This window comes from Oncorhynchus masou, chromosome 3 (assembly GCF_036934945.1).
Source record: "Oncorhynchus masou masou isolate Uvic2021 chromosome 3, UVic_Omas_1.1, whole genome shotgun sequence".
NCBI classification, from domain to species: Eukaryota; Metazoa; Chordata; class Actinopteri; order Salmoniformes; family Salmonidae; genus Oncorhynchus; species Oncorhynchus masou.
Genome location: NC_088214.1, coordinates 40,342,491 through 40,367,830, shown reverse-complemented (window position 1 = coordinate 40,367,830; position 25,340 = coordinate 40,342,491). Strand labels below are relative to the sequence as shown.

Here is a 25,340-nt window from a genome sequence, read left to right as displayed (position 1 = left end):
CATTAATATACACCACAGTTTTTTTTAATTATACTTTACTAGTTTGATTGTTGTAGCCATCAATTGTCCCAATAATAATCACCCATATTAGCAAACGCATTTCATTTCAAACTTCACATTTCTCTAGTATAGGCTACTTATCGAAATGAATGATATCAGCAAAATGCCTGCAATAAGTGATTGATATGGTCAGTGTCGATAATTTCCGATTTATCGTCCCAGCTTTTGTACACATACATGGGGCAAAAAAAACATTTAGTCAGCCACCAATTGTGCAAGTTCTCCCACTTAAAAAGATGAGAGAGGCTGTAATTTTCATCATAGTTACACTTCAACTATGGCAGACAAAATGAGAAAAAAAAAATCCAGAAAATCACATTGTGGGATTTTTTATGAATTTATTTGCAAATTATGGTGGAAAATAAGTATGCGCTGATGACTAAACACGTTTATGCAGGCAAATGCTTGCCGCACTGGTCTCATGTCCTAATTTCGATAGCTAGCTAACATGAGCTACTTAGCTCATCATGACTGCAGGCACATGACCTGAATTATAGATCTGCGCTAACTCTCTTGTTTTTTGCAGATTGCATATTTGAGAAAACTAACCAAATAAGCCCACTATCTAACATAATTGGCCCAAACAGTAACAGTTTTCTTTTTGTATCAAGGACGAGTGTTCACTTTAGTGCCAGTCCAGTGTTAGCATATAAGTGGCACAGATTGCTAGCTAGCTAGCTAAGCTAACAATCTTGCTCTCTAGAAAGCTGAGTTAACGATCTTGCTGGCTAGGTAGCCAGCTAATGTTAACTAAGTGAGATGTGATGAGGACAAGGCTGCTTGCTTGGTGAAGTTTACTTTTGATTATATACTTATTCAATTATGTTGGCTGAGGCAAGCTACTACTCTCTCTCCCGTTGTGACCTAGGGCTGATGTTCAATGAGCAGCTGGTAGAGCTCCAAAATATAAATAAATTACCTCAAATGAGCAGACATTCTTTGTTTCTCCTATGTATACAGTGCATTCGGAAAGTATTCAGACCCCTTGACTTTTTTCACATTTTGTTACATCTCAAATGGATTATTATTTTTGTCTCATCAATCTACACACAATACCCCATAATGATGAAGTGAAAACAGGTTTTTAGAAATTTTAGCAAATGTGTATATATTTAAATGGAAATACCTTATTTACATTAGTATTCAGACCTTTTGCTATGAAACTAGATATTGAGCTCATGTGCACCCTGTTTCATTGTATCCTCTTTGAGAGGATATTTACAACTTGATTAGAGTCCACCTGTGGTAAATTCAATTGATTGGACATGATTTGGAAAGACACACACCTGTCTATATAAAGGTTCCACAGTTGACTGTGCATGTCAGAGCAAAGAGATACTTTTGCTGCTTTTTGGGGTTTTCCATGCGAAAGTCTTTTAAGGGATTGTGCAAGCATACTTGTTCGGATCGACAAGTCGATTTCGGCTTGGCGCCAGCTGAACTGAAGCATGCTGATGCCTTTAGAGCAGGAGGTGAGATGAGTTGACAATCCAGGTGTTTTACAGTCTGGTTGGGACTATTAGAGCATACTAACCAATGAGGCTTTCCAGGGATTGGGATTTCCAACACTAGCTTTGAGGGGGTTAGGGTGCAAAACATCATAGGACACTTGGTGAGAGATTAATTCCTATAGCAAAAATTCCTATGAACAGTTTATAGCAAAATCTTGACCAAGTGGACCAGGCTCTGATATCTCAAAGTGCTGTACAGAAACCCAGCCTAAAACCCCAAACAGCAAGCAATGCAGGTGTAGAAGCACGGTGGCTAGGAAAAACTCCCTAGAAAGGCCAAAACCTAGGAAGAAACCTAGAGAGGAACCAGGCTATGTGGGGTGGCCAGTCCTGTTCTGGCTGTGCCGGGTGGAGATTATAACAGAACATGGCCAAGATGTTCAAATGTTCATAAATGACCAGCATGGTCAAATAACAATAATCAGAGGCAGAACAGTTGAAACTGGAGCAGCAGCACGGCCAGTTGGACTGGGGACATTGAGGAGTCATCATGTCAGGTAGTCCCGAGAGAGAGAAAGAAGGAGAGAAAGAGAAAATTAGAGAGAGAATACTTAAAATTCACACAGGACATCGGATAGGACAGGATAAGTACTCCAGATATAACAAACTGACCCTAGCCCCCCGACACATAAACTACTGCAGCATAAACACTGGAGGCTGAGTCAGGAGGCGTCAGGAGACACTGTGGCCCCATCTGGTGACACCCCCGGACAGGGGCAAACAGGAAGGATATAACCCCACCCACTTTGCCAAAGCACAGCCCCCACACCACTAGAGGGATATCCTCAACCACCAACTTACCATCCTGAGACAAGGCTGAGTATAGCCCACACAGATCTCCCCAATGGCACAACCCAAGGGGGGGCGCCAACCCAGACAGGAAGATCACATCAGTGACTCAACCCACTCAAGTGATGCACCCGTCCTAGGGACGGTATGAAAGAGCCATAGTAAGCCAGTGACTCAGCCCCTGTAATAGGGTTAGAGGCAGAGAATCCCAATGGACAAAGGGGAACCGGCCTGGCAGAGACAGCAAGGGCGGTTCGTTGCTCCAGAGTCTTTCCATTCACCTTCACAATCCTGGGCCAGACTACACTCAATCATATGACCCACTGAAGAGATGAGTCTTCAGTAAAGACTTAACTTGAGACCGAGCTTGCGTCTCTCACATGGGTAGGTAGACCATTCCATAAAAATGGAGCTCTATAGGAGAAAGCCCTGCCTCCAGCTGTTTGCTTAGAAATTCTAGGGACAATTAGGAGGCCTGCGTCTTGTGACCGTAGCGTACGTGTAGGTATGTACGGCAGGACCATATCAGAGAGATAGGTAGGAGCACGCCCATGTAATGCTTTGTAAGTTAGCAGTAAAACCTTGAAATCAGCCCTTGCCTTGACAGGAAGCCAGTGTAGGGAGGCTAGAACTGGAGTAATATGATCACATTTTTTGGTTCTAGTCAGGATTCTGGCAGCCGTATTTAGCACTAACTGAAGTTTATTTAGTGCTTTATCCGGGTAGCCGGAAAGTAGAGCATTGCAGTTGTCTAACCTAGAAGTGACAAAAGCATGGATTAATTTTTCTGCATCATTTTTGGACAGAAAGTTTCTGATTTTTGCAATGTTATGTAGATGGAAAAAAGCTGTCCTTGAAACAGTCTTGATATGTTCTTCAAAAGAGAGTTTCATTGAAATGTACAGCTGTGTGTCATCCGCATAGCAGTGAAAGTTAACATAATGTTTTCGAATGACATCCCCGAGAGGTATATAGTGAAAATAAGTGGTCCTAAAACGGAACCTTGAGGAACACCTAAATTTACAGTTGATTTGTCAGAGGACAAACCATTCACAGAGACAAACTGATATCGTTCCGACAGATAAGATCTAAACCAGGCCAGAACTTGTCCGTGTAGACCAATTTGGGTTTCCAATCTCTCCAAAAGAATGTGGTGATTGATGGTAATCAAAGCAGCACCAAGGTCTAGGAGCACGAGCACAGATGCAGAGCCTCGGTCTGATGCCATTAAAAGGTCATTTATCACCTTCACAAGTGCAGTCTCAGTACTATGATGGGGTCTAAAACCAGACTGAAGCATTTTGTATACATGTCTTCAGGAAGGCAGTGAGTTGCTGCGCAACAGCCTTTTCTAAAAAATTTGAGAGGAATGGAAGATTCGATATAGGCCGATAGTTTTTTATATTTTCTGGGTCAAAGTTTGGCTTTTTCAAGAGAGGTTACTGCCACTTTTAGTGAGTTTGGTACACATCCGGTGGATAGAGAGACATTTATTATGTTCAACAAAAGAAGGCCAAGCACAGGAAGCAGCTCTTTCAGTAGTTTAGTTGGAATAGGGTCCAGTATGCAGCTTGAAGGTTTAGAGGCCATGATTATTTTCATCATTGTTTCAAGAGATATAGTACTAAAACACTTAAGTGTCTCTCTTGATCCTAGGTCCTGGCAGAGTTGTGCAGACACAGGACAACTGAGCTTTGAAGGAATACGCAGATTTAAAGAGGAGTCCGTAATTTGCTTTCTGATAATCATGATCTTTTCCTCAAAGAAGTTCATGAATTTATTACTGCTGAAGTGAAAGCCATCCTCTCTTGGGGAATGCTGCTTTTTAGTTAGCTTTGCGACAGTATCAAAAAGGAATTTCGGATTGTTCTTCTTTCCCTCAATTAAGTTGGAAAAATAGGATGATCGAGCAGCAGTAAGGGCTCTTCGATACTGCACGGTACGGTCTTTCCAAGCTAGTCAGAAGACTTCCAGTTTGGTGTGGCGCCGTTTCCGTTCCAATTTTCTGGAAGCTTGCTTCAGAGCTCAGGAATTTTCTGTATACCAGGGAGCTAGTTTCTTATGAGAAATGTTTTTAGTTTTTAGGGTTGCAACTGCATCTAGGGTATTGTGCAAGGTTAAATTGAGTTCTTCAGTTAGGTGGTTAACTGATTCTTGTCCTCTGGCGTCCTTGGGTAGACAGAGGGTGTCTGGAAGAACATCAAGGAATCTTTGTGTTGTCTGTGAATTTATAGCACGACTTTTGATGTTCCTTGTTTGGGGTCTGAGCAGATTATTTGTTGCAATTGCAAACGTAATAAAATGGTGGTCCGATAGTCCAGGATTATGAGGAAAAACATTAAGATCCACAACATTTATTCCATGGGACAAAACTAGGTCCAGAGTATGACTGTGACAGTGAGTAGGTCCAGAGACATGTTGGACAAAACCCACTGAGTCGATGATGGCTCCGAAAGCCTTTTGGAGTGGGTCTTTGGACTTTTCCATGTGAATATTAAAGTCACCAAAGATTATAATATTATCTGCTATGACTACAAGGTCCGATAGGAATTCAGGGAACTCAGTGAGGAACGCTGTATATGGCCCAGGAGGCCTGTAAACAGTAGCTATAAAAAGTGATTGAGTAGGCTGCATAGATTTCATGACGAGAAGCTCAAAAGACGAAAACGTCATTTTTTTTGTTGTAAATTGACATTTGCTATCGTAAATGTTAGCAACACCTCCGCCTTTGCGGGAGGCACGGGGGATATGGTCACTAGTGTAGCCAGGAGGTGACGCCTCATTTAACACAGAAAATTCATCAGGCTTAAGCCATGTTTCAGTCAGGCCAATCACATCAAGATTATGATCAGTGATTAGTTCATTGACTATAATTGCCTTTGAAGTAAGGGATCTAACATTAAGTAGCCCTAATTTGAGATGTGAGGTATCATGATCTCTTTCAATAATGACAGGAATGGAGGAGGTCTTTATCCTAGTGAGATTGCTAAGGCGAACACCACCATGTTTAGTTTTGCACAACCTAGGTCGAGGCACAGACACGGTCTCAATGGGGATAGCTGAGCTGACTACACTGACTGTGCAAGTGGCAGACTCCACTATGCTGGCAGGCTGGCTAACAGCTGCCTGACCTGCACCCTTTTTCATTGTGGAGCTAGAGGAGTTAGAGCCCTGTCTATGTTGGTAGATAAGATGAGTCCGTCACTCCTCAGCAGGTCAGGCTTGGTCCTGTTTGTGGGTGAGTCCCAGAAAGAGGGCCAATTATCTACAAATGCTATCTTTTGGGAGGGGCAGAAAACAGTTTTCAACCAGCGATTGAGTTGTGAGACTCTGCTGTAGAGCTCATCACTCCCCCTAACTGGGAGGGGGCCAGAGACAATTACTCGATGCCGACACATCTTTCTAGCTGATTTACACACTGAAGCTATGTTGCGCTTGGTGATCTCTGACTGTTTCATCCTAACATCGTTGGTGCCAATGTGGATAACAATATCCCTATACTCGCTACACTCACCAGTTTTAGCTTTAGCCAGCACCATCTTCAGATTAGCCTTAACGTCGGTTGCCCTGCCCCCTGGTAAACAGTGTATGATCGCTGGATGATTCGTTTTAAGTCTAATACTGTGGGTAATGGAGTCGCCAATGACTAGAGTTTTCAATTTGTCAGAGCTAATTTTTTTTTATTTTTAATTTATTTTTATTTCACCTTTATTTAACCAGGTAGGCTAGTTGAGAACAAGTTCTCATTTACAACTGCGACCTGGCCAAGATAAAGCATAGCAGTGTGAACAGACAACACAGAGTTACACATGGAGTAAACAATTAACAAGTCAATAACACAGTAGAAAAAAAAGGGGAGTCTATATACAATGTGTGCAAAAGGCATGAGGAGGTAGGCGAATAATTACAATATTGCAGATTAACACTGGATTGATGTACAGGTAGAGATATTGGTGTGCAAAAGAGCAGAAAAGTAAATAAATAAAAACTGTGGGGATGAGGTAGGTGAAAATGGGTGGGCTATTTACCAATAGATTATGTACAGCTGCAGCGATCGGTTAGCTGCTCAGATAGCTGATGTTTGAAGTTGGTGAGGGAGATAAAGGTCTCCAACTTCAGCGATTTTTGCAATTCGTTCCAGTCACAGGCAGCAGAGTACTGGAACGAAAGGCGGCCGAATGAGGTGTTGGCTTTAGGGATGATCAGTGAGATACACCTGCTGGAGCGCGTTCTAAGGATGGGTGTTGCCATCGTGACCAGTGAACTGAGATAAGGCGGAGCTTTACCTAGCATGGCCTTGTAGATGACCTGGAGCCAGTGGGTCTTGCGACGAATATGTAGCGAGGGCCAGCCGACTAGAGCATACAAGTCGCAGTGGTGGGTAGTATAAGGTGCTTTAGTGACAAAACGGATGGCACTGTGATAAACTGCATCCAGTTTGCTGAGAAGAGTGTTGGAAGCAATTTTGTAGATGACATCGCCGAAGTCGAGGATCGGTAGGATAGTCAGTTTTACTAGGGTAAGCTTGGCAGCGTGAGTGAAGGAGGCTTTGTTACGGAATAGAAAGCCGACTCTTGATTTGATTTTCGATTGGAGATGTTTGATATGGGTCTGGAAGGAGAGTTTGCAGTCTAGCCAGACACCTAGGTACTTATAGGTGTCCACATATTCAAGGTCGGAACCATCCAGTGTGGTGATGCTAGTCGGGCATGCGGGTGCAGGCAGCGATCGGTTGAAAAGCATGCATTTGGTTTTACTAGCGTTTAAGAGCAGTTGGAGGCCACGGAAGGAGTGTTGTATGGCATTGAAGCTCGTTTGGAGGTTAGATAGCACAGTGTCCAATGACGGGCCGAAAGTATATAGAATGGTGTCGTCTGCGTAGAGGTGAATCAGGGAATTGCCCGCAGCAAGAGCAACATCATTGATATATACAGAGAAAAGAGTCGGCCCGAGAATTGAACCCTGTGGCACCCCCATAGAGACTGCCAGAGGACCGGACAGCATGCCCTCCGATTTGACACACTGAACTCTGTCTGCAAAGTAATTGGTGAACCAGGCAAGGCAGTCATCCGAAAAACCGAGGCTACTGAGTCTGCCGATGAGAATATGGTGATTGACAGAGTCGAAAGCCTTGGCAAGGTCGATGAAGACGGCTGCACAGTACTGTCTTTTATCGATGGCGGTTATGATGTTGTTTAGTACCTTGAGTGTGGCTGAGGTGCACCCGTGACCGGCTCGGAAACCAGATTGCATAGCGGAGAAGGTACGGTGGGATTCGAGATGGTCAGTGACCTGTTTGTTGACTTGGCTTTCGAAGACCTTAGATAGGCAAGGCAGAATGGATATAGGTCTGTAACAGTTTGGGTCCAGGGTGTCTCCCCCTTTGAAGAGGGGGATGACTGCGGCAGCTTTCCAATCCTTGGGGATCTCAGACGATATGAAAGAGAGGTTGAACAGGCTGGTAATAGGGGTTGCGACAATGGCGGCGGATAGTTTCAGAAATAGAGGGTCCAGATTGTCAAGCCCAGCTGATTTATACGGGTCCAGGTTTTGCAGCTCTTTCAAAACATCTGCTATCTGGATTTGGGTAAAGGAGAACCTGGAGAGGCTTGGGCGAGGAGCTGCGGGGGCCGGAGCTGTTGGTCGAGGTTGGAGTAGCCAGGCGGAAGGCATGGCCAGCCGTTGAGAAATGCTTGTTGAAGTTTTCAATAATCATGGATTTGTCGGTGGTGACCGTGTTCCCTAGCCTCAGTGCAGTGGGCAGCTGGGAGGAGGTGCTCTTGTTCTCCATGGACTTCACAGTGTCCCAGAACTTTTTGGAGTTGGAGCTACAGGATGCAAACTTCTGCCTGAAGAAGCTGGCCTTAGCTTTCCTGACTGACTGCGTGTATTGGTTCTGAACTTCCCTGAACAGTTGCATATCGCGGGGACTGTTCGATGCTATTGCAGTCCGCCACAGGATGTTTTTGTGCTGGTCGAGGGCAGTCAGGTCTGGAGTGAACCAAGGGCTGTATCTGTTCTTAGTTCTGCATTTTTTGAACGGAGCATGCTTATCTAAAATGGTGAGGAAGTTACTCTTAAAGAATGACCAGGCATCCTTAACTGACGGGATGAGGTCAATGTCCTTCCAGGGTACCCGGGCCAGGTCGATAATGGTGGGAAGCTTCGGCGTCTCAGACCCCGTAACGGGAGGAGTAGAGACCAGAGAAGGCTCGGACTCTGACTCACACTCGTTGCTTAATGGGGAAAACAGGTTGAAAGTTTGTCGGCTGAATGAGCGACACCGGTTGAGCATTCCTACAGCATTTCCCTCCAGAAACCGTGAGAAAGTTGTCCGGCATCGGGGACCGTGCGAGAGGATTTATACTAACGTTACTATCTGTACTTAGTGGTGGCACAGACTCTGTTTCATCCCTTCCTACACTGAAATTTACCCTTGCCTAACGATTGCGTCTGAAGCTGGGCTTGCAGCACAGCTATCCTCGCCGTAAGGCGATCGTTCTCCTGTATATTATGAGTACAGCGACTGCAATTAGAAGGCATCGTGTTAATGTTACTACTTAGCTTCGGCTGTTGGAGGTCCTGACGAACCATGTCCAGATAAAGCGTCCGGAGTAAAAAAGTTGAATGAAAAAATAAAGTTGAGGGAAAAAACAAAAATTATAAACGGTTATTAAAAAGTAAAAACATGCTATTGTTGGGTAAAAAAAAATATTTTCTCTACTGTTGGGGAAATGTTCTGTCAGGATTACATGAGACTTGCACATAAAGATAGGAGTTGTGGCATTAACCACTGATGAAGATTTCAATGACCACTCGTACGTAAAAGGAATGCACGCATGACTGTTAGTCGCTTTGTATAAACGTGTCTGCTATATGGCATATGTTATACTATTAGTATTATTATAGATTCAGCAGATCTTATCTGTTTGTGGTAGGCAATCATATGAACATCCAATCCACAGAGAATGTAGTGCACCTCTGATGTCGACCTGAACAGTAACAGTGGAACCAACACATTTCTAACCACATATAGTGGAGCAAAAAAGTATTTAGTCAGCCACCAATTGTGCAAGTTCTCCCATTTAAAAATATGAGAGAGGCCTGTAATTTTCATCATAGGTACACTTCAACTATGACAGACAAAATGAGAAAAAAAATCCTGAAAATCACATTGTAGGATTTTTTATGAATTTATTTGCAAATTATGGTGGAAAATATGTATTTGGTCACCTACAAACAAGCAAGATTTCTGGCTCTCACAGACCTGTAACTTCTTCTTTAAGAGGCTCCTCTGTCCTCCACTCGTTAACTGTACTAATGGCACCTGTTTGAACTTGTTATCAGTATAAAAGACACCTGTCCACAACCTCAAACAGTCACACTCCAAAATCCACTATGGCCAAGACCAAAGAGCTGTCAAAGGACACCAGAAACAAAATTGTAGACCTGCACCAGGCTGGGAAGACTGAATCTGCAATAGGTAAGCAGCTTGGTTTGAAGAAATCAACTGTGGGAGTAATTATTAGGAAATGGAAGACATACTTACAGACCACTGATAATCTCCCTCGATCTGGGGCTCCACGCAAGATCTCACCCCGTGGGGTCAAAATGATCACAAGATCGGTGAGCAAAAATCCCAGAACCACCCGGGGGGACCTAGTGAATGACCTGCAGAGAGCTGGGAACAAAGTAACAAAGCCTACCATCAGTAACACACTACGCCGCCAGTGACTCAAATCCTGCAGTGCCAGACGTGTCCCCCTGCTTAAGCCAGTACATGTCCAGGCACGTCTGAAGTTTACTAGAGAGCAATTGGATGATCCAGAAGAAGATTGGGAGTATGTCATATGGTCAGATGAAACCAAAATATAACTTTTTGGTAAAAACTCAACTTGTTGTTTGGAGGACAAAGAATGCTGAGTTGCATCCAAAGAACACCATACCTACTGTGAAGCATAGGGGTGGAAACATCATGCTTTGGGGCTGTTTTTCTGCAAAGGGACCAGGAAGACTGATCCGTGTAAAGGAAAGAATTAATGGGGCCATGTATCGTGAGATGAACACCTTCCATCAGCAAGGGCATTGAAAATGAAACGTGGTTGGGTATTTCAGCATGACAATGATCCCAAACACACCGCCCGGGCAACAAAGGAGTGGCTTCGTAAGAAGCATTTCAAGGTCCTGGAGTGGGCTAGCCGGTCTCCAGATCTCAACACCATAGAAAATCTTTGGAGGGAGTTGAAAGTCCGTGTTGCCCAGCAACAGCCCCAAAACATCACTGCTCTAGAGGAGATCTGCATGGAGAAATGGCCAAAATACCATTAACAGTGTGTGAAAACCTTGTGAAGACTTACAGAAAACATTTGACCTCTGTCATTGCCAACAAAGGGTATATAACAAAGTATTGAGAAACTTTTGTGATTGACCAAATACTTATTTTCCACCATAATTTGCAAATAAATTCATTAAAAATCCTACAATGTGATTTTCTGGATTTTTTTTCTCATTTTGTCTGTCATAGTTGAAATGGACCTATGATGAAAATTACAGGCCTCTCTCATCTTTTTAAGTGGGAGAACTTGCACAATTGGTGGCTGACTAAATACTTTTTTCTCCCACTGTAGCTAAACCTTTCATTCTCTCTTTCTTTTCTTTCCTGCCCTCTCATTCTCATTTTGTTTGGGATTTTTTGTTGTTGCTCTCTGTATGAACTGTTTGTGAGCCCCCTATCTCTGATTCAGACAGGAAATGGGCATGAAGGGTTTGGTGCTGGTTCCAAGCTGAAACTGGGCGTGACCATGTTGTTTCCTCTCCAAAAATAAGTTACAACCTTGTTTTCTATTTTATCACACGGCACATAAAATGTGTAGCATTGAATGCAGAGAGGTTTGTGTGGCTGCAGCTCAGGGACTTCTTTAAGGTCGTTCCAGAGGGTCAAATGAACTACCTGTCTATTAAATATTCCCTTTCTCTCACCTGTTGTAACGGATCTCTTCATAGTCTGACGACGAGTATGAAATATCGGACCAATGCGCAGCCTGGTAAGTATCCATGTTAATTTATTAACCGAACACACAAAACAAAATAACGAAGTGAATGGAAGAAACAAAACAGTTCATACTCTAAACAGAAAACAACCAACCACAAACAAGAGTGGGAAAAGTATGGTTCTCAATCAGAGACAACGATTGACAGCTGCCTCTGATTGGGAACCATACCAGGTCAAACACATAGAAATACCAAACATAGAACAAAAACATTGAATGCCCACCCCAACTCACATCCTGACCAACCTAAAATAGAAACATTCAAAAGGAACTAAGTGTCACGTTCTGACCTTAGTTCTTTTGTTATATCTTTATTTTCGTATGGTCGGGGCGTGAGTTGGGTGCGTAGTCTATGTTCTTTTTTCTATGTTGTGGTTTTGTGTTTGGCCTGGTATGGTTCTCAATCAGAGGCAGGTGTCGTTCATTGTCTCTGATTGAGAATCATACTTAGGTAGCCTTTTCCCACCTGTGTGGTGTGGGTGATTGTTTTCTGTTACAGTATGTGTATGTCTCCTTACAGAACTGTTTCGTTTCGTTCTCCTTTGTTATTTTCTTTAGTGTTCTTTGTTTAATAAATATAATGAACACTTTCCACGCTGCGCTTTGGTCCTCACCTCATTCCAATGACGAGCGTGACACTAAGGTCAGGATGTGACTCTTGTTCTCCATCTCTAGCTCCTACAGCAATGGAATCCCTAAAGAGTAGTTAACCCAGTTGGATGAACAGTGACTGAAGTGTGACCTCATTGCCTAGGGACACACACACACACACACACACACACACACACACACACACACACACACACACACACACACACACACACACACACACACACACACACACACACACACACACACACACACACACACACACACACACACACACACACACACACACACACACACAGTCTTGTACAGCTAACCTTGTGGGGGGACACAATTCAGTCCCATTCAAAATCCTATTTTCCCTAAACCTAACACTAATTCTAGCCTTAACCCTAAACCCCCTAGAAATAGCATTTGACCTTGTAACAAAATGTCTGTTCCTCACAAGAGTAGTTAAATACCTCTACACACACACACACACACACACACACACACACACACACACACACACACACACACACACACACACACACACACACACACACACACACACACACACACACACACACACACACACACACACACACACACACACACACACACGCACCATCTAATCCCCCCCCTCTCACACACACATCATCATCTCTCTCTTACTGACTGAAGTGTGACCTAAATGCCCAAAGACATACACATCCACCCACCCTCATTCCTTCATCTATCGTTCATAAGAATCAACCCTCTGAGACTCTAACAGGAGACAGGCAACCTGCTGCGAGATCATATCATTTATGACTGTAATTTAAAAGGATATGGGGAGCACTCGCAGCTTCAACTGACCCAGACGGAAGTCGTCTTTCGAATGGTCTCCAAGTTAAAGACAGTGTTCTTTGGTCGTGTTCATTAGGGCACACAGTAGGAAAACGTTTTGCAACAAAAAAGGACACGTCCAGTGGAGTTATTGGACATTTCCAGGCAGTCCCTCCCTGTTTCAACCCCTAAGGGCCACTAAATGTGAAATACTGTTGTTGTAGTCCATCAGTATGAATAGTTTATACGCTTTCTTAATGCTGCCGTAAAAAATGACTTAATGGAGGTGTTAAACAATCATAGTAAAATGTAATGATCTAAGACTGTAGTAAAAATCTATGACAGACACACCAAACATATGACAGTGTAAAGTCACTGTAATTACATTTATCAGAGCACTCCTTCCTCTTCCTTGCTTCTAATCCTCTCTCTCTCTCTCTCTCTCCCCATCCCTCCATTCAGACAGTGGACATCCACAAGGAGAAGGTGGCACGGCGAGAGATCGGCATCCTGACCACCAACAAGAACACGTCGCGCACGCACAAGATCATCGCCCCAGGCAACATGGAGCGGCCAGTCCGGTATATCAGGAAGCCCATCGACTACACGCTGCTGGACGACGTGGGCCACGGTGTCAAAGTAAGAGCCCCACCCCCCTTCTCAAAGTAAAAGCAACAGACTGGAGTCATATCATCCTCAGCCCTAGTGCCTCATACTGACTTTTTCAGAAAAAAACACTACTCTATATGTAATACTGCATTGACGTCTCCAGTAATCATGCTGGTTTCGGCTTACACAGTTTACACAGTCATCATTCCCTTAGGTGTGTACTAGTCCCTGTATAAATCCAAATCCATCACGCCTGGAACAGTCATGTAAGTGGTCTGTTTAGCCATTTTATTGCCATTTAATTACTTCCACTTAATTAAATCATGCTAATCAATAAACTGCCCTTTTTAGTTAATGTGCAGTAAGTGTGAAACTGCAGTAGGGTGTGTGAAGATTTAACATAACACTGTAGCTGTCAGTGTAGTAGGCGAAGCCATCAGTGGTTACAAGCTTGGCTCCTCTAACCTCGGTCTGTGTCCAAGAACTCTAGGAGGTTACTGGCTGGGAAGTCTGACGCCATCATATCCCCCGTGAATTGTGGGAAAATAATCTTTCAGCTATCTTCCGGTTCCGTCTTCATTTTTTATTCTCCCTCCCTTGGATCTCTCTCTCTCTCTCTCTCTCTCTCTCTCTCTCTCTCTCTCTCTCTCTCTCTCTCTCTCCCTCCCTCCCTCCCTCCCTCCCTCCCTCCCTCCCTCCCTCTCTCTCTCTTTCTCTCACTTTGAGCTTGTTGTGTGTATTGGTTGCTGCCTGTCATTGATAGTCCTTTATTTGCCATGGTGTGCTATTCATGAATGAATCACTATATTACTCTTGCTGTGACTGTGTCTTATGTTAGATAATGAGTTTGTTTGTTGATATTCTTCTAACATCCGCTGCAAAGCAATTCTAACCAAAAGAGGCCCTATTAACACATTTGTCTTAGTCTCATGATACAAATGGATTTGAGAATTTGCAGCCATACAGAATTAGTGAATGGATACATGCATATAGTACATAATATGTCTCTCCACTATATTGGGGTTTCCTATAGTGACCAAATTTACAATATGACTTCTCAGTCTACACTTTGGTATTGTACTGTTAACGTATTCCAGCTACTCAAGAACACAACGAGATCAACATTATTTCAGTCATGACCCCCGATGACATCATACGGGGTATTTTTCTTCTGACCTTTTCTTCTCATCTTTTTGACTACAAAACGCACAAAGTTTCTCAATGTTCACATATGTAGAAACTAGTATGATTTTAAAAAGTGGTGAAGTGCACCTTTTAAGATAAGTTTCTTGTGTCTGGTACAGAAAGCTGTCAGATTCATGCTTCTCAGGACTCTGTAGTGCAATGTACTGAATCTGATGCACCTCCATTTTGATTCCTCAGGTTTCACTGTGTCTGCTTCATGGTTGACAGACAGTCAGACAGAGAGGGAGCCCTCTCAGATTTCCCCTCTCTCCACCGAAACATTTGTGTGTTATAATAATTCAGAGCCATTGATATCAGCCCAGTGCCACAACAGCCACACCTCTGTGTGTGTGTGTGTGTGTTGGATGTGTGTGTGTTTTTGGATGTATGTTTAAGCAAACTTGTGTAGTATGAGCGCCATGCGTTTGTGTGTGTGTGTTATGTATGGGATTGGGGTTTGTGTGGTGTGTATGTGGGGCTCATGTACTGTATGTATACGTGTGCATGCGCGTGTGAATAGCTCATTATCCCAACTCATTCTCACAGTCTATTTCCCCTTCGTTGGGACAGGAGAAGTCCCCGGGGGCTCGCCTTCGACAATGAATACCAAATCACTCTCCTCGCCTCCCGGTTACCGTGGTATCCTTCCAATAGTCTTTACTGACAGACAGTTGCCCCTGGAGATGGAGGCGTGTGTCTTCCCCCTACAGACAGATCCATAGTGACAGCCCAGGGAGCTTCGCAACAATTACGAATCAAGAGACATTTTAGAGAGACAGGGTAGTCGACTCACCAGTCACTGTAAACGCAAGTCATGTGTTAGACCACACTGACTGACTGATTACAACAGCTAGCTTCCAGTAGAATTCAAATCAGGCATTTGACAGACTGAACTGTGAGCTATCTCAATTAGGGTGCAGGTTTTAGTGGGAGCTAGCTGTCGTTGATAAGGTTCAATATTAGGTGTTGGATAAATAGAGTAGGACATTCAGAGGTTACAGTTCACTATTCAGGCTAATTCAGGAACTTAATCATTGAGAACTCAAGTATTTTATCCCTGCTACCTCTATCTCTTTTTAAATTATATTTTCACTGTATTCCTAACTAGAATAGTTACAAAATAATACTCTCTCATCCAGTGGTTCCGAAATGTTGTTTGCACACAACTTAAAATTGAGGGGGACATCACTTGGGGAAATGATATATTACCTAGTTAACGCTGTGTGTTCATATTCATTCTATTTTATGTCCCGCAGGCTGTCAACACATGATAATGAAATAAAACAAGTGTTTGTCATCTTTCTTGTCTTAACCAATAAGTACAAGAGTTATTACTATGTCTCCTCCAGTGAGCCCAAGTGTTACTCCTTAGGTCTTACTCCCCTGCTACTCTTAACCAATGAGCACAGCTGTAGTTCTCACTCTGTTTCTTCTCTTAACCAATAAGCACACGTGTTAATCGCTTTGTTCTTACTCACCTGCTACTATTAACCAATGAGCATGTTGTTGTTTTTTGTCTCTCTTCTCTTTTTTACTGCCTGCACTCAGTGGCTTAAAGCCAAGGTAAGAGCTGTGTTTCTCCCCCTACCCATGATGCTTTGGCTCTCTAAGCCACCACTACTCTGAGTCGCCTCATTTCGTAACAGCAGTATATGTTGTATGTATATTAAAACTTTATGAGAGAATGTAGTCATAATATAAGGTCCTTGTTATGTCTCCAAATGATCTAAATTACCTCTCAATTAAACAATATAGATACCATTACAATACCATCACAAAACACTAAAAGTGAAAGCAAAATATTAACTATAAACTGCACCGTACTGTAATAGGATACTTGCACAATGAAACATACAGTAATTGCCTTTGTAAAGGTTTGAACAGTAGGCCACCTATGACTGAGTATCCATGTTTGTCTTTTTCATAGCAACATGGCAACAACCAGCCAGCGAGGGGAGGAGGAGGAGGGGGGACATTATCGAGGACCAATCCACCGACACAGAAACCCCCGAGCCCACCCATGGCTGGTCGTGGAACTCTTGGGTATGGTATCCCAAAAATGTGTGTATGAGTGGGTGTGTGCCTGTGTGAGCTTGTGTTGTGCTGATGTGCACTTAAGTTATTGGTGTGTTTGTGCACATGTGTGTTTTCTTAACGTGCAAAAATGTTTTTGGTGTGTGTTGTGTTGACATACGCTTAATGTTCTAAATGTGTGTGTCCTCTCCAGGCGAAACACCTCATATAAGACCCTGGAGCCAGTCAAGCCTCCAACGGTGCCTAACGACTATATGACCAGCCCAGCACGACTAGGCAGCCAGCACAGCCCTGCACGCACTGCCTCCCTCAACCAGAGACCCAGAACACACAGGTAAAACACACTGCACACCCCTCATTTGCAGTGGGCCACTGGAGCGTGTGTGTGTTAGTGTGTTTTACACCTTTCAAACCAAGACGTGGTGAAGCCAACGTTTTGCAGACTTTTCTTTAAATCTGAAAGGTATTGCCAGCAACAAAGCCTGCATGGTTGACCAATGAGCCCGGTTCATCTTGTCATCCAATCAAACAATGTTTTAATGACAACATTTGTGCTGACAACAAAGGGGACCGCTGGTCTCTACACACGGTAGCCGGATTTACTCGCAGTTCAATAGCCGTTTACCGCAGCTCGTCTGTAAGAGCCTTCATGTGATTAAAAACCAAGCGTTCCACTCAATGAAGGCTGAATTTCTTTTGTCCCTCAGAAGTGTTCCTTTTTTTGTCCTTTTTTTGTCCGTCAAGTAGCCAAGCTGATCAATAAAGGGTCGTGAGATTACTTTGAAATAAATCTTATTCAAGAAAGCTTTATTAAAATATCAAGTTTGTGATCAGCAAAACAGTGAGCGGACATCCCCTTTTTATCTGTAGGCCTACATTATATTAACTAGCTCCCATTTTTTTCATTTAACTATTGCTTGCTTTTTATTTCATATGATTAAAAACCAAGCCTTCCTCAGGCTACCCTTACACTAGGTCAGGAATTGGCCGCTGGTGGCCGCTGGTGGCCCCCGGACCCAATTTTTTTGGGGGGGGGGTTGACTCAACTTCGGGGTCTCAACTTACTGTTAGATTAATAGAATACACAAGGTGCAATTTCAAAATTTGGTTGTGCATCAGCAGTCACTTAATTAGCCCATGTCAGCATTTTTTTTTAGATTGGTAAATTAGTCCATTATGTTTATGTCACGCCTGCTCCCGCTCTCTCTCTCGAGCAACAGGTAGCCCTTCATTACGCACACCTTTCACCATCATTACGAACATCTGTGCTCATTGGACTCACCTGGACTCCTTCACAGTGTTGATTGATCGTCTGTTCCTCAGTTTTGTTTCCCGTGTCAGTATTATTGTCATAATGTAATTTTGTTTCCCCTGTCCATACGCTGTCCTTCCTCTGTTTGATGACCATTTTCCATTAAATGTTCACTCCCTGTACTTGCTTTTCGTCTCCAGCGTCGGTCCTTACAGAATACTGACACCCCTATTTGAAGCATCAGGGAGATATTGTTTTTTGTTTTTGGTGGTGACGTTGGGTCTGGGTGCCGCCGATGGAACCGGGGGTGCCTCAGCGGGCTCGTCTGGCTTCCACGCCTTAGCTGGCTCGAGAGGTTTCCTTGCCTCGGTTGGCTCGGCAGGCTCCCATGCCACGCCATTCCTCAGCCGGCTCGTCGGGCTCCTATGCCTCAGCCGATCATCGGGCTCCCATCCCACATCATGCCTCAGCCGGCCTGCCAGGCTCCCAAGCTTCAGCCGGCTCGTCATGTTCCCTTGCCTCAGCGGGATCGTCAGGCTTTCACACCTCAGCCGGATCATCGGGCTCCCACGCGTTAGCCGGCTCGTCGGGCTTCTACTCCTCAACTGGCTAGTCCAGCGCCCATGCCTCGGCCGGCCCGTCAGGCTCGCCCAAGTGGGACGCCAGGTGGGACGCCAGGCGCCCATAGGGGGAGGCGGTACTGTCACCCCCGCTCCCTCTCTCCCTCGGCTGCCCTTTATTACTCACACCTGTCACCATTACTATGCGCATCTGCTCTCATTGGACACGCCTGGACTCCTTCATGTTGTTGATTGCCCCCTCTATATCTGTCTGTTCCTCAGTTTTGTTGCCAGTGTCAGCATTATTGTCGTAATGTCATTTTGTTCATTATTGTCGTAATGTCATTTTGTTTGATGCCCGTTTATTCACTCCCTGTACTTGCTTCTCATCTCCAGCGTCGGTCCTTACAGTTTATAAAACATTACATTTGGGAGCTGTATAAAGTTGAGTGGGCATTTCCCCTTTCTCTTGATATCGGATATTTATCCAGCTTTTGTGAAAACTTTGAATATGCGTAAAACCCTCCAGTCGTTGTTGCCTTAATATTATATGGGGAATTACGGAGCCTGCAACTGTATTGAAACAGCCTATTTAAAACAAGTTGTTGTTTTGTTTTTATTAGAATTTGATTGGAATTATTCACTGTCTTTTTAGGCCTTATCAAAGTAAATGTAATCTTGCCTATTGACAACATTTGGGATACCCACTGCAATCCCTGGGTCGAATCCAGGCTGCATCACATCCGGCCGTGATTGGGAGTCCCATAGTGCGGTGCACAATTGGCCCAGGGTCGTCCGGGTTTGTCTGGGGTAGGCCGTCATTGTAAATAAGAATTTGTTCTTAACTTCTTATGTATGTGGGGCAGTATTGCTACTCAGGCCCAGAAGCTAAGACATGCATAGTATTAGTAGATGTGGGTAGAAAACACTCTGAAGTTTCTAAAACGGTTTCAATGATGTCTCTGAGTATAACAGAACTCATATGGCAGGCAAAAACTTGAGAAAAAACCTAACCAGGAAGTGGGAAATCTGAGGTTTGTATTTTTTCAAGTCTTTGCCTATCCAAGATAGTGTGAATTTGGTCCGATTGCATTTCCTAAGGCTTCCACTAGATGTCAACAGTCTTTAGAAACTTGTTTCAGGCTTCTACTGTAAAGGGGGAGCGAATAAGAGCTGTTTGACTAAGAGTGCTATGAGCTAAGTCATGCGCGCGGCCGTGAGAGTGAACTGCATTCCTTTTCATTTCTAGAGACAAAGGAATTGTCCGGTTGAAACATTATTGAAGATTTATGATAAAAACATCCTAAAGATTGATTCTATACATTGTTTGACATGTTTCTATGAAATGTAATGGAACCTTTTGACTTTTCGCCTGGACTAAGTGCCTGCGCCTCGTGAATTTGGATTTGTGAACTGAACGCGCAAACAAAAAGGAGGTATTTGGACATAAATGATGGACTTTATTGAACAAAACAAACATTTATTGTGGAACTGGGATTACTGGGAGTGCATTCCGATGAAGATCATCAAAGGTAAGTGAATATTTATAATGCTATTTCCACCACAACATGGCGGGTATCTGTATGGCTTGTTTTGATGCCTGAGCGCTGTACTCAGATTATTGCATGGTGTGCTTTTTCTGTAAAGCTTTTTTGAAATCTGACACAGCGGTTGCATCAAGGAGAAGTATATCTTTAATTCCATGCATAACACTTGTATTTTCATCAACATTTATGATGAGTGTTTCTGTAAATTGATCTAGCTCTCTGCAAAATCACCGGATGTTTTGGAAGCAAAACATTACTGAACACAACGCGCCAATGTAAACTGAGATTTTTGGATATAAATATGAACTTTATCGAACAAAACATAGATTAATTGTATCTCTATTTCTGCTTTTTGTGATTCCTATCTTTGGTTGTGTTTTTCTGGGACTAGGTGCTGACCTAGCAATGCATAGGCTGTTGTCAAATCGGTCCCGTTAGCGGAATTTCAGCCGTAAGAAGTTAACTGACTTGCCTAGTTAAATAAATGGTAAATATAAAAAATAAAGCCCCAATATCAGTGTGCATGCTATGTATACAGCTGAAGTCGGAAGTTTACATACACTTAGGTTGGAGTCATTAAAACTCGTTTTTTCAACCACTCCACAAATGTCTTGTTAACAAACTATAGTTTTGGCAAGTCAGTTAGGACATCTACTTTGTGCATGACACAAGTCATTTTTCCAACAATTGTTTACAGACAGATTATTTCACTTATAATTCACTGTATCACAATTCCAGTGGGTCAGAAATGTACATTCACTAAGTTGACTGTGCCATTAAACAGCTTAGAAAATTCCAGAAAATTATGTCATGGCTTTAGAAGCTTCTGATAGGCTAATTGACATAATTTGAGTCAATTGGAGGTGTACCTGTGGATTTATTTCAAGGCCTACCTTCAAACTCAGTGATTCTTTGCTTGACATCATGGGAAAATCAAAAGAAATCAGCCAAGACCTCAGACAAAAGATTGTAGACCTCCATAAGTCTGGTTCATCCTTGGGAGCAATTTCCAAATGCCTGAAGGTACCACGTTCATCTGTACAAACAATTGTACAGATGAACAGCCGTCATACTGCTCAGAAATGAGACGCGTTCTGTCTCCTAGAAAGGGAGTACTTTGGTGCGAAAAGTGCAAATCAATCCCAGAACAGTGAAGGATCTTGTGAAGACGCTGGAGGAAACCGGAACAAAATGTCCACAGTAAAAACGAGTCCTATATCAACATAACCTGAAAGCCTGCTGTCACACCCTGACCATAGTTTGCTTTGTATGTTTCTATGTTTTGTTTGGTCAGGGTGTGATCTGAGTGGGCATTCTCTGTTGTGTGTCTAGTTTGTCTGTTCCTGTGTTTGGCCTGATATTGTTCTCAATCAGAGGCAGGTGTTAGTCATTGTCTCTGATTGGGAACCATATTTAGGTAGCCTGTTTTGTCTTGGGTTTTGTGGGTGGTTGTTTCCTGTCTTTGTGTTTGTTGCACCAGATAGGGCTGTTTCGGTTTTTCCACATTTATTGTTTTGTATTATGTTCATGTTTAGTTTTCTTATTAAAAAACATGAACTTCAACCACGTTGCATTTTGGTCCGCCTCTCCTTCCCAGGAAGAATCCCGTTACAGCCGCTCAGCAAGGAAGAAGCCTCTACGGTTTGCAACTGCACATGGGGACTGTCACACCCTGACCATAGTTTATTTGTATGTTTCTATGTTTTGGTTGGTCAGGGTGTGATCTGAGTGGGCATTCTATGTTGGATGTCTTGTTTGTCTATTTCTATGTCTGGCCTGATATGGTTCTCAATCAGAGGCAGGTGTTAGTCATTGTCTCTGATTGGGAACCATATTTAGGTAGCCTGGGTTTCACTGTGTGTTTGTGGGTGATTGTTCCTGTCTCTGTGTTTGTTGCACCAGATAGGGCTGTTTCGGTTTTCCACGTTTGTTGTTTTGTATTGTTTGTGTTTCAACTTCATAAAAGATGTATCTAACTAACCACGCTGCATTTTGGTCCGATCCTTATTCCACCTCTTCGTCAGAGGAGGAGTTAGAAGAAACCCGTTACAGGGACAAAGATCATATTTTATGGAGACATGTCCTCTGGTCTGATGAAACAAAAATAGAACTGTTTGGCCATAATGACCATTGTTATGTTTGTAGGAAAAGGGGGAGGCTTGCAAACTGAAGAACACCATCCCAACCGTGAAGCATGGGGGTAGCAGCATCATGTTGTGGGGGTGCTTTGCTGCAGGAGGGACTGGTGCACTTCACTAAATACCCGAAACATTTGACCCAAGTTAAACAATTTAAAGACAAGGCTACCAAATACTAATTGAGTGAAAGTAAACTTCTAACCCACTGGGAATGTGATGAAATAAATAAAAGCTGAAATAAATCATTCTCTCTACTATCATTCTGACATTTTACATTCTTAAAATAAAGTGGTGCTCCTAACTGACCTAAGACAGGTGATTTTTTTACGAAAATCTGAGTTTAAATGTATTTGGCAAAGGTATATGTAAACTTCCAACTTCAACTGTATATTTACATATTCAAGCCATGAAATAACTTAGAATAATGTGGAGTGTTAACATTTTCAACATATTTAGCAAAGATAGGATAGCCCCAAATTTTGTTATTTTGTTTTTGTTGGCTATTTATGTTATGTACTTGAGTGAAGACCCAAAAGCGGTTTTAACAGAAAACAGAGTTCTTTAATGAAAAACAGGAATGGCATAAATCCTCTTCCAACGTAGTCAATGGAACAAAAAGAACGTTAGTATAATGCAGGATGCACCTGCCAGGCAGACTCCGACAGGATAGGACAAGGTGGAAGCAAACGAGACGACAGCTTGCTTCTGGCATCAAAAACACAAACAAGAATCAGACACTGAAAGTAGCAGGAACAGAGAGAGAAATAGAGACCTAATCAGAGGGGGAATAGAGAACAGGTGGGAAAGAGTGAATGAGCTAGTTAGGGGAGATGTAGAACAGCTGAAGAATGAGAGACAGAGAAGGTAACCTAAAAAGACCAGCAGAGAGAGACAGAGTGAAGAGAAAGGACAGGAACAGACATAACAAGACATGACAGTACCCCCACTCACCGAGCGCCTCCTGGCGCACTCGAGGAGGAAACCTGGCGGCAACGGAGGAAATCATCGATCAGCGAACGGTCCAGCACGTCCCGAGAGGGAACCCAACTCCTCTCCTCAGGACCGTACCCCTCCCAATCCACTAGGTACTGATGACCACGGCCCCGAGGGCGCATGTCCAACAAAATCTTACGAACCCTGTAGATGGGTGCGCCCTCGACAAGGATGGGGGGGGGGGAGGGACGAGCGGGGGCGCGAAGAACGGGCTTAACACAGGAGACATGGAAGACCGGGTGAACGCGACGAAGATAGCGCGGGAGAAGAAGTCGCACTGCGACAGGATTAATGACCTGAGAAATACGGAACGGACCAATGAACCGCCATACTCTCTGACCGCAACAATATCTAGGACTCTTGGTCCTACGCTTATTAGCGGCCCTCACAGTCTGCGCCCTATTACGGCAAAGTGCCGACCTGACCCCCTTCCAGGTGCGCTCGCAACGCTGGACAAAAGCCTGAGCGGAGGGGACGCAGGACTCGGCGAGCTGAGATGAGAACAGCGGAGGCTGGTACCCGAGGCTACTCTGAAAAGGGGATAGACCGGTAGCAGACGAGGGAAGCGAGTTGTGGGCGTACTCTGCCCAGGGGAGCTGTTCTGACCAAGACGCAGGGTTACGAAAAGAAAGACTGCGTAAAATGCGACCAACAGTCTGATTGGCCCGTTCGGCTTGACCGTTAGACTGGGGATGAAAGCCGGACGAGAGACTGACGGAAGCCCCAATCAAACGGCAAAACTCCCTCCAAAATTGAGACGTGAACTGCGGGCCTCTGTCGGAAACGACGTCAGACGGAAGGCCATGAATTCGGAAAACATTCTCGATAATGATCTGAGCCGTCTCCTTAGCAGAAGGGAGCTTATCGAGAGGAATGAAATGAGCCGCCTTAGAGAATCTATCGACAACCGTAAGAATAACTGTCTTCCCCGCTGATGAAGGCAGTCCGGTGATAAAATCTAAAGCGATGTGAGACCACGGTCGAGAGGGAATGGGAAGCGGTCTGAGACGGCCGGCAGGAGGAGAGTTCCCAGATTTAGTCTGCGCGCAGACCGAACAAGCGGCGACAAATCGACGCGCGTCACGTTCCCGAGTGGGCCACCAGAAACGCTGGCGAATGGAAGCGAGCGTACCCCGAACGCCGGGGTGGCCGGCTAACTTGGCAGAGTGGGCCCACTGAAGAACGGCCGGACGAGTAGGAACGGGAACGAACAGAAGGTTCCTAGGACAAGCTCGCGGCGACGGAGTGTGAGCGAGTGCTTGCTTTACCTGCCTCTCAATTCCCCAGACAGTCAACCCGACAACACGCCCGTCAGGGAGAATCCCCTCGGGGTCGGTGGAGACCTCAGAAGAACTGAAGAGACGAGATAAAGCATCAGGCTTGGTGTTTTTTGAGCCCGGACGATAAGAAATAACAAACTCGAAACAAGCGAAAAACAGAGCCCAACGAGCCTGACGCGCATTAAGTCGTTTGGCTGAACGGATGTACTCAAGGTTCCTATGGTCAGTCCAAACGACAAAAGGAACGGTCGCCCCTCCAACCACTGTCGCCATTCGCCTAGGGCTAAGCGGATGGCGAGCAGTTCGCGATTACCAACATCATAGTTACGTTCTGACGGCGATAAGCGATGAGAGAAAAACGCGCAAGGATGGACCTTGCCGTCAGAGAGAGAGCGCTGAGAAAGAATGGCTCCCACGCCCACCTCTGACGCGTCAACCTCAACAACAAACTGACTAGAGATGTCAGGTGTAACAAGAATAGGTGTGGATGTAAAACGATTCTTAAGAAGATCAAAAGCTCCCTGGGCGGAAACGGACCACTTAAAGCACGTCTTAACAGAAGTAAGGGCTGTGAGGGGAGCTGCCACCTGACCGAAATTACGGATGAAACGACGATAGAAATTAGCGAAGCCCAGAAAGCGCTGCAGCTCGACGCGTGACTTAGGAACGGGCCAATCAATGACAGCCTGGACCTTAGCGGGATCCATCTTAATGCCCTCAGCGGAAATAACGGAACCGAGAAAAGGGACAGAGGCGGCATGAAAAGTGCACTTCTCAGCCTTCACATAAAGACAGTTCTCCAAAAGGCGCTGGAGGACGCGTCGCACGTGCTGAACATGAATCGAGAGAGACGGTGAAAAAATCAGGATATCGTCCATGTAAACGAAAACAAAAATGTTCAGCATGTCTCTCAGGACGT

At 44.2% G+C, this 25,340-nt stretch overlaps 1 protein-coding gene and 1 long non-coding RNA gene across 4 annotated transcripts in view; one reads left to right on the top strand and one right to left on the bottom strand.

Annotated features, from left to right (window-relative positions):
* Positions 1 to 25,340, top strand: part of LOC135516552 (abl interactor 1-like) — a 57,702-nt gene that overhangs the window by 17,552 nt on the left and 14,810 nt on the right. For 2 of the 3 annotated variants that reach the window (XM_064940919.1, XM_064940908.1), the window contains exons 3-6: positions 13,286 to 13,462; positions 16,166 to 16,180; positions 16,545 to 16,660; positions 16,845 to 16,985. In XM_064940919.1, coding sequence (XP_064796991.1) covers positions 13,286 to 13,462; positions 16,166 to 16,180; positions 16,545 to 16,660; positions 16,845 to 16,985 — 449 coding nt within the window. The remainder of the gene's footprint in view (positions 1 to 13,285; positions 13,463 to 16,165; positions 16,181 to 16,544; positions 16,661 to 16,844; positions 16,986 to 25,340) is intronic. The other variant, XM_064940913.1, reaches the window with a different exon arrangement.
* On the bottom strand, positions 1,815 to 21,168 carry LOC135516576 (uncharacterized). Its single transcript, XR_010451946.1, has 3 exons — positions 20,904 to 21,168; positions 9,910 to 10,041; positions 1,815 to 2,039 (listed from the first exon to the last, which is right to left on the bottom strand). It is a non-coding gene; the product is annotated as an uncharacterized LOC135516576 (long non-coding RNA).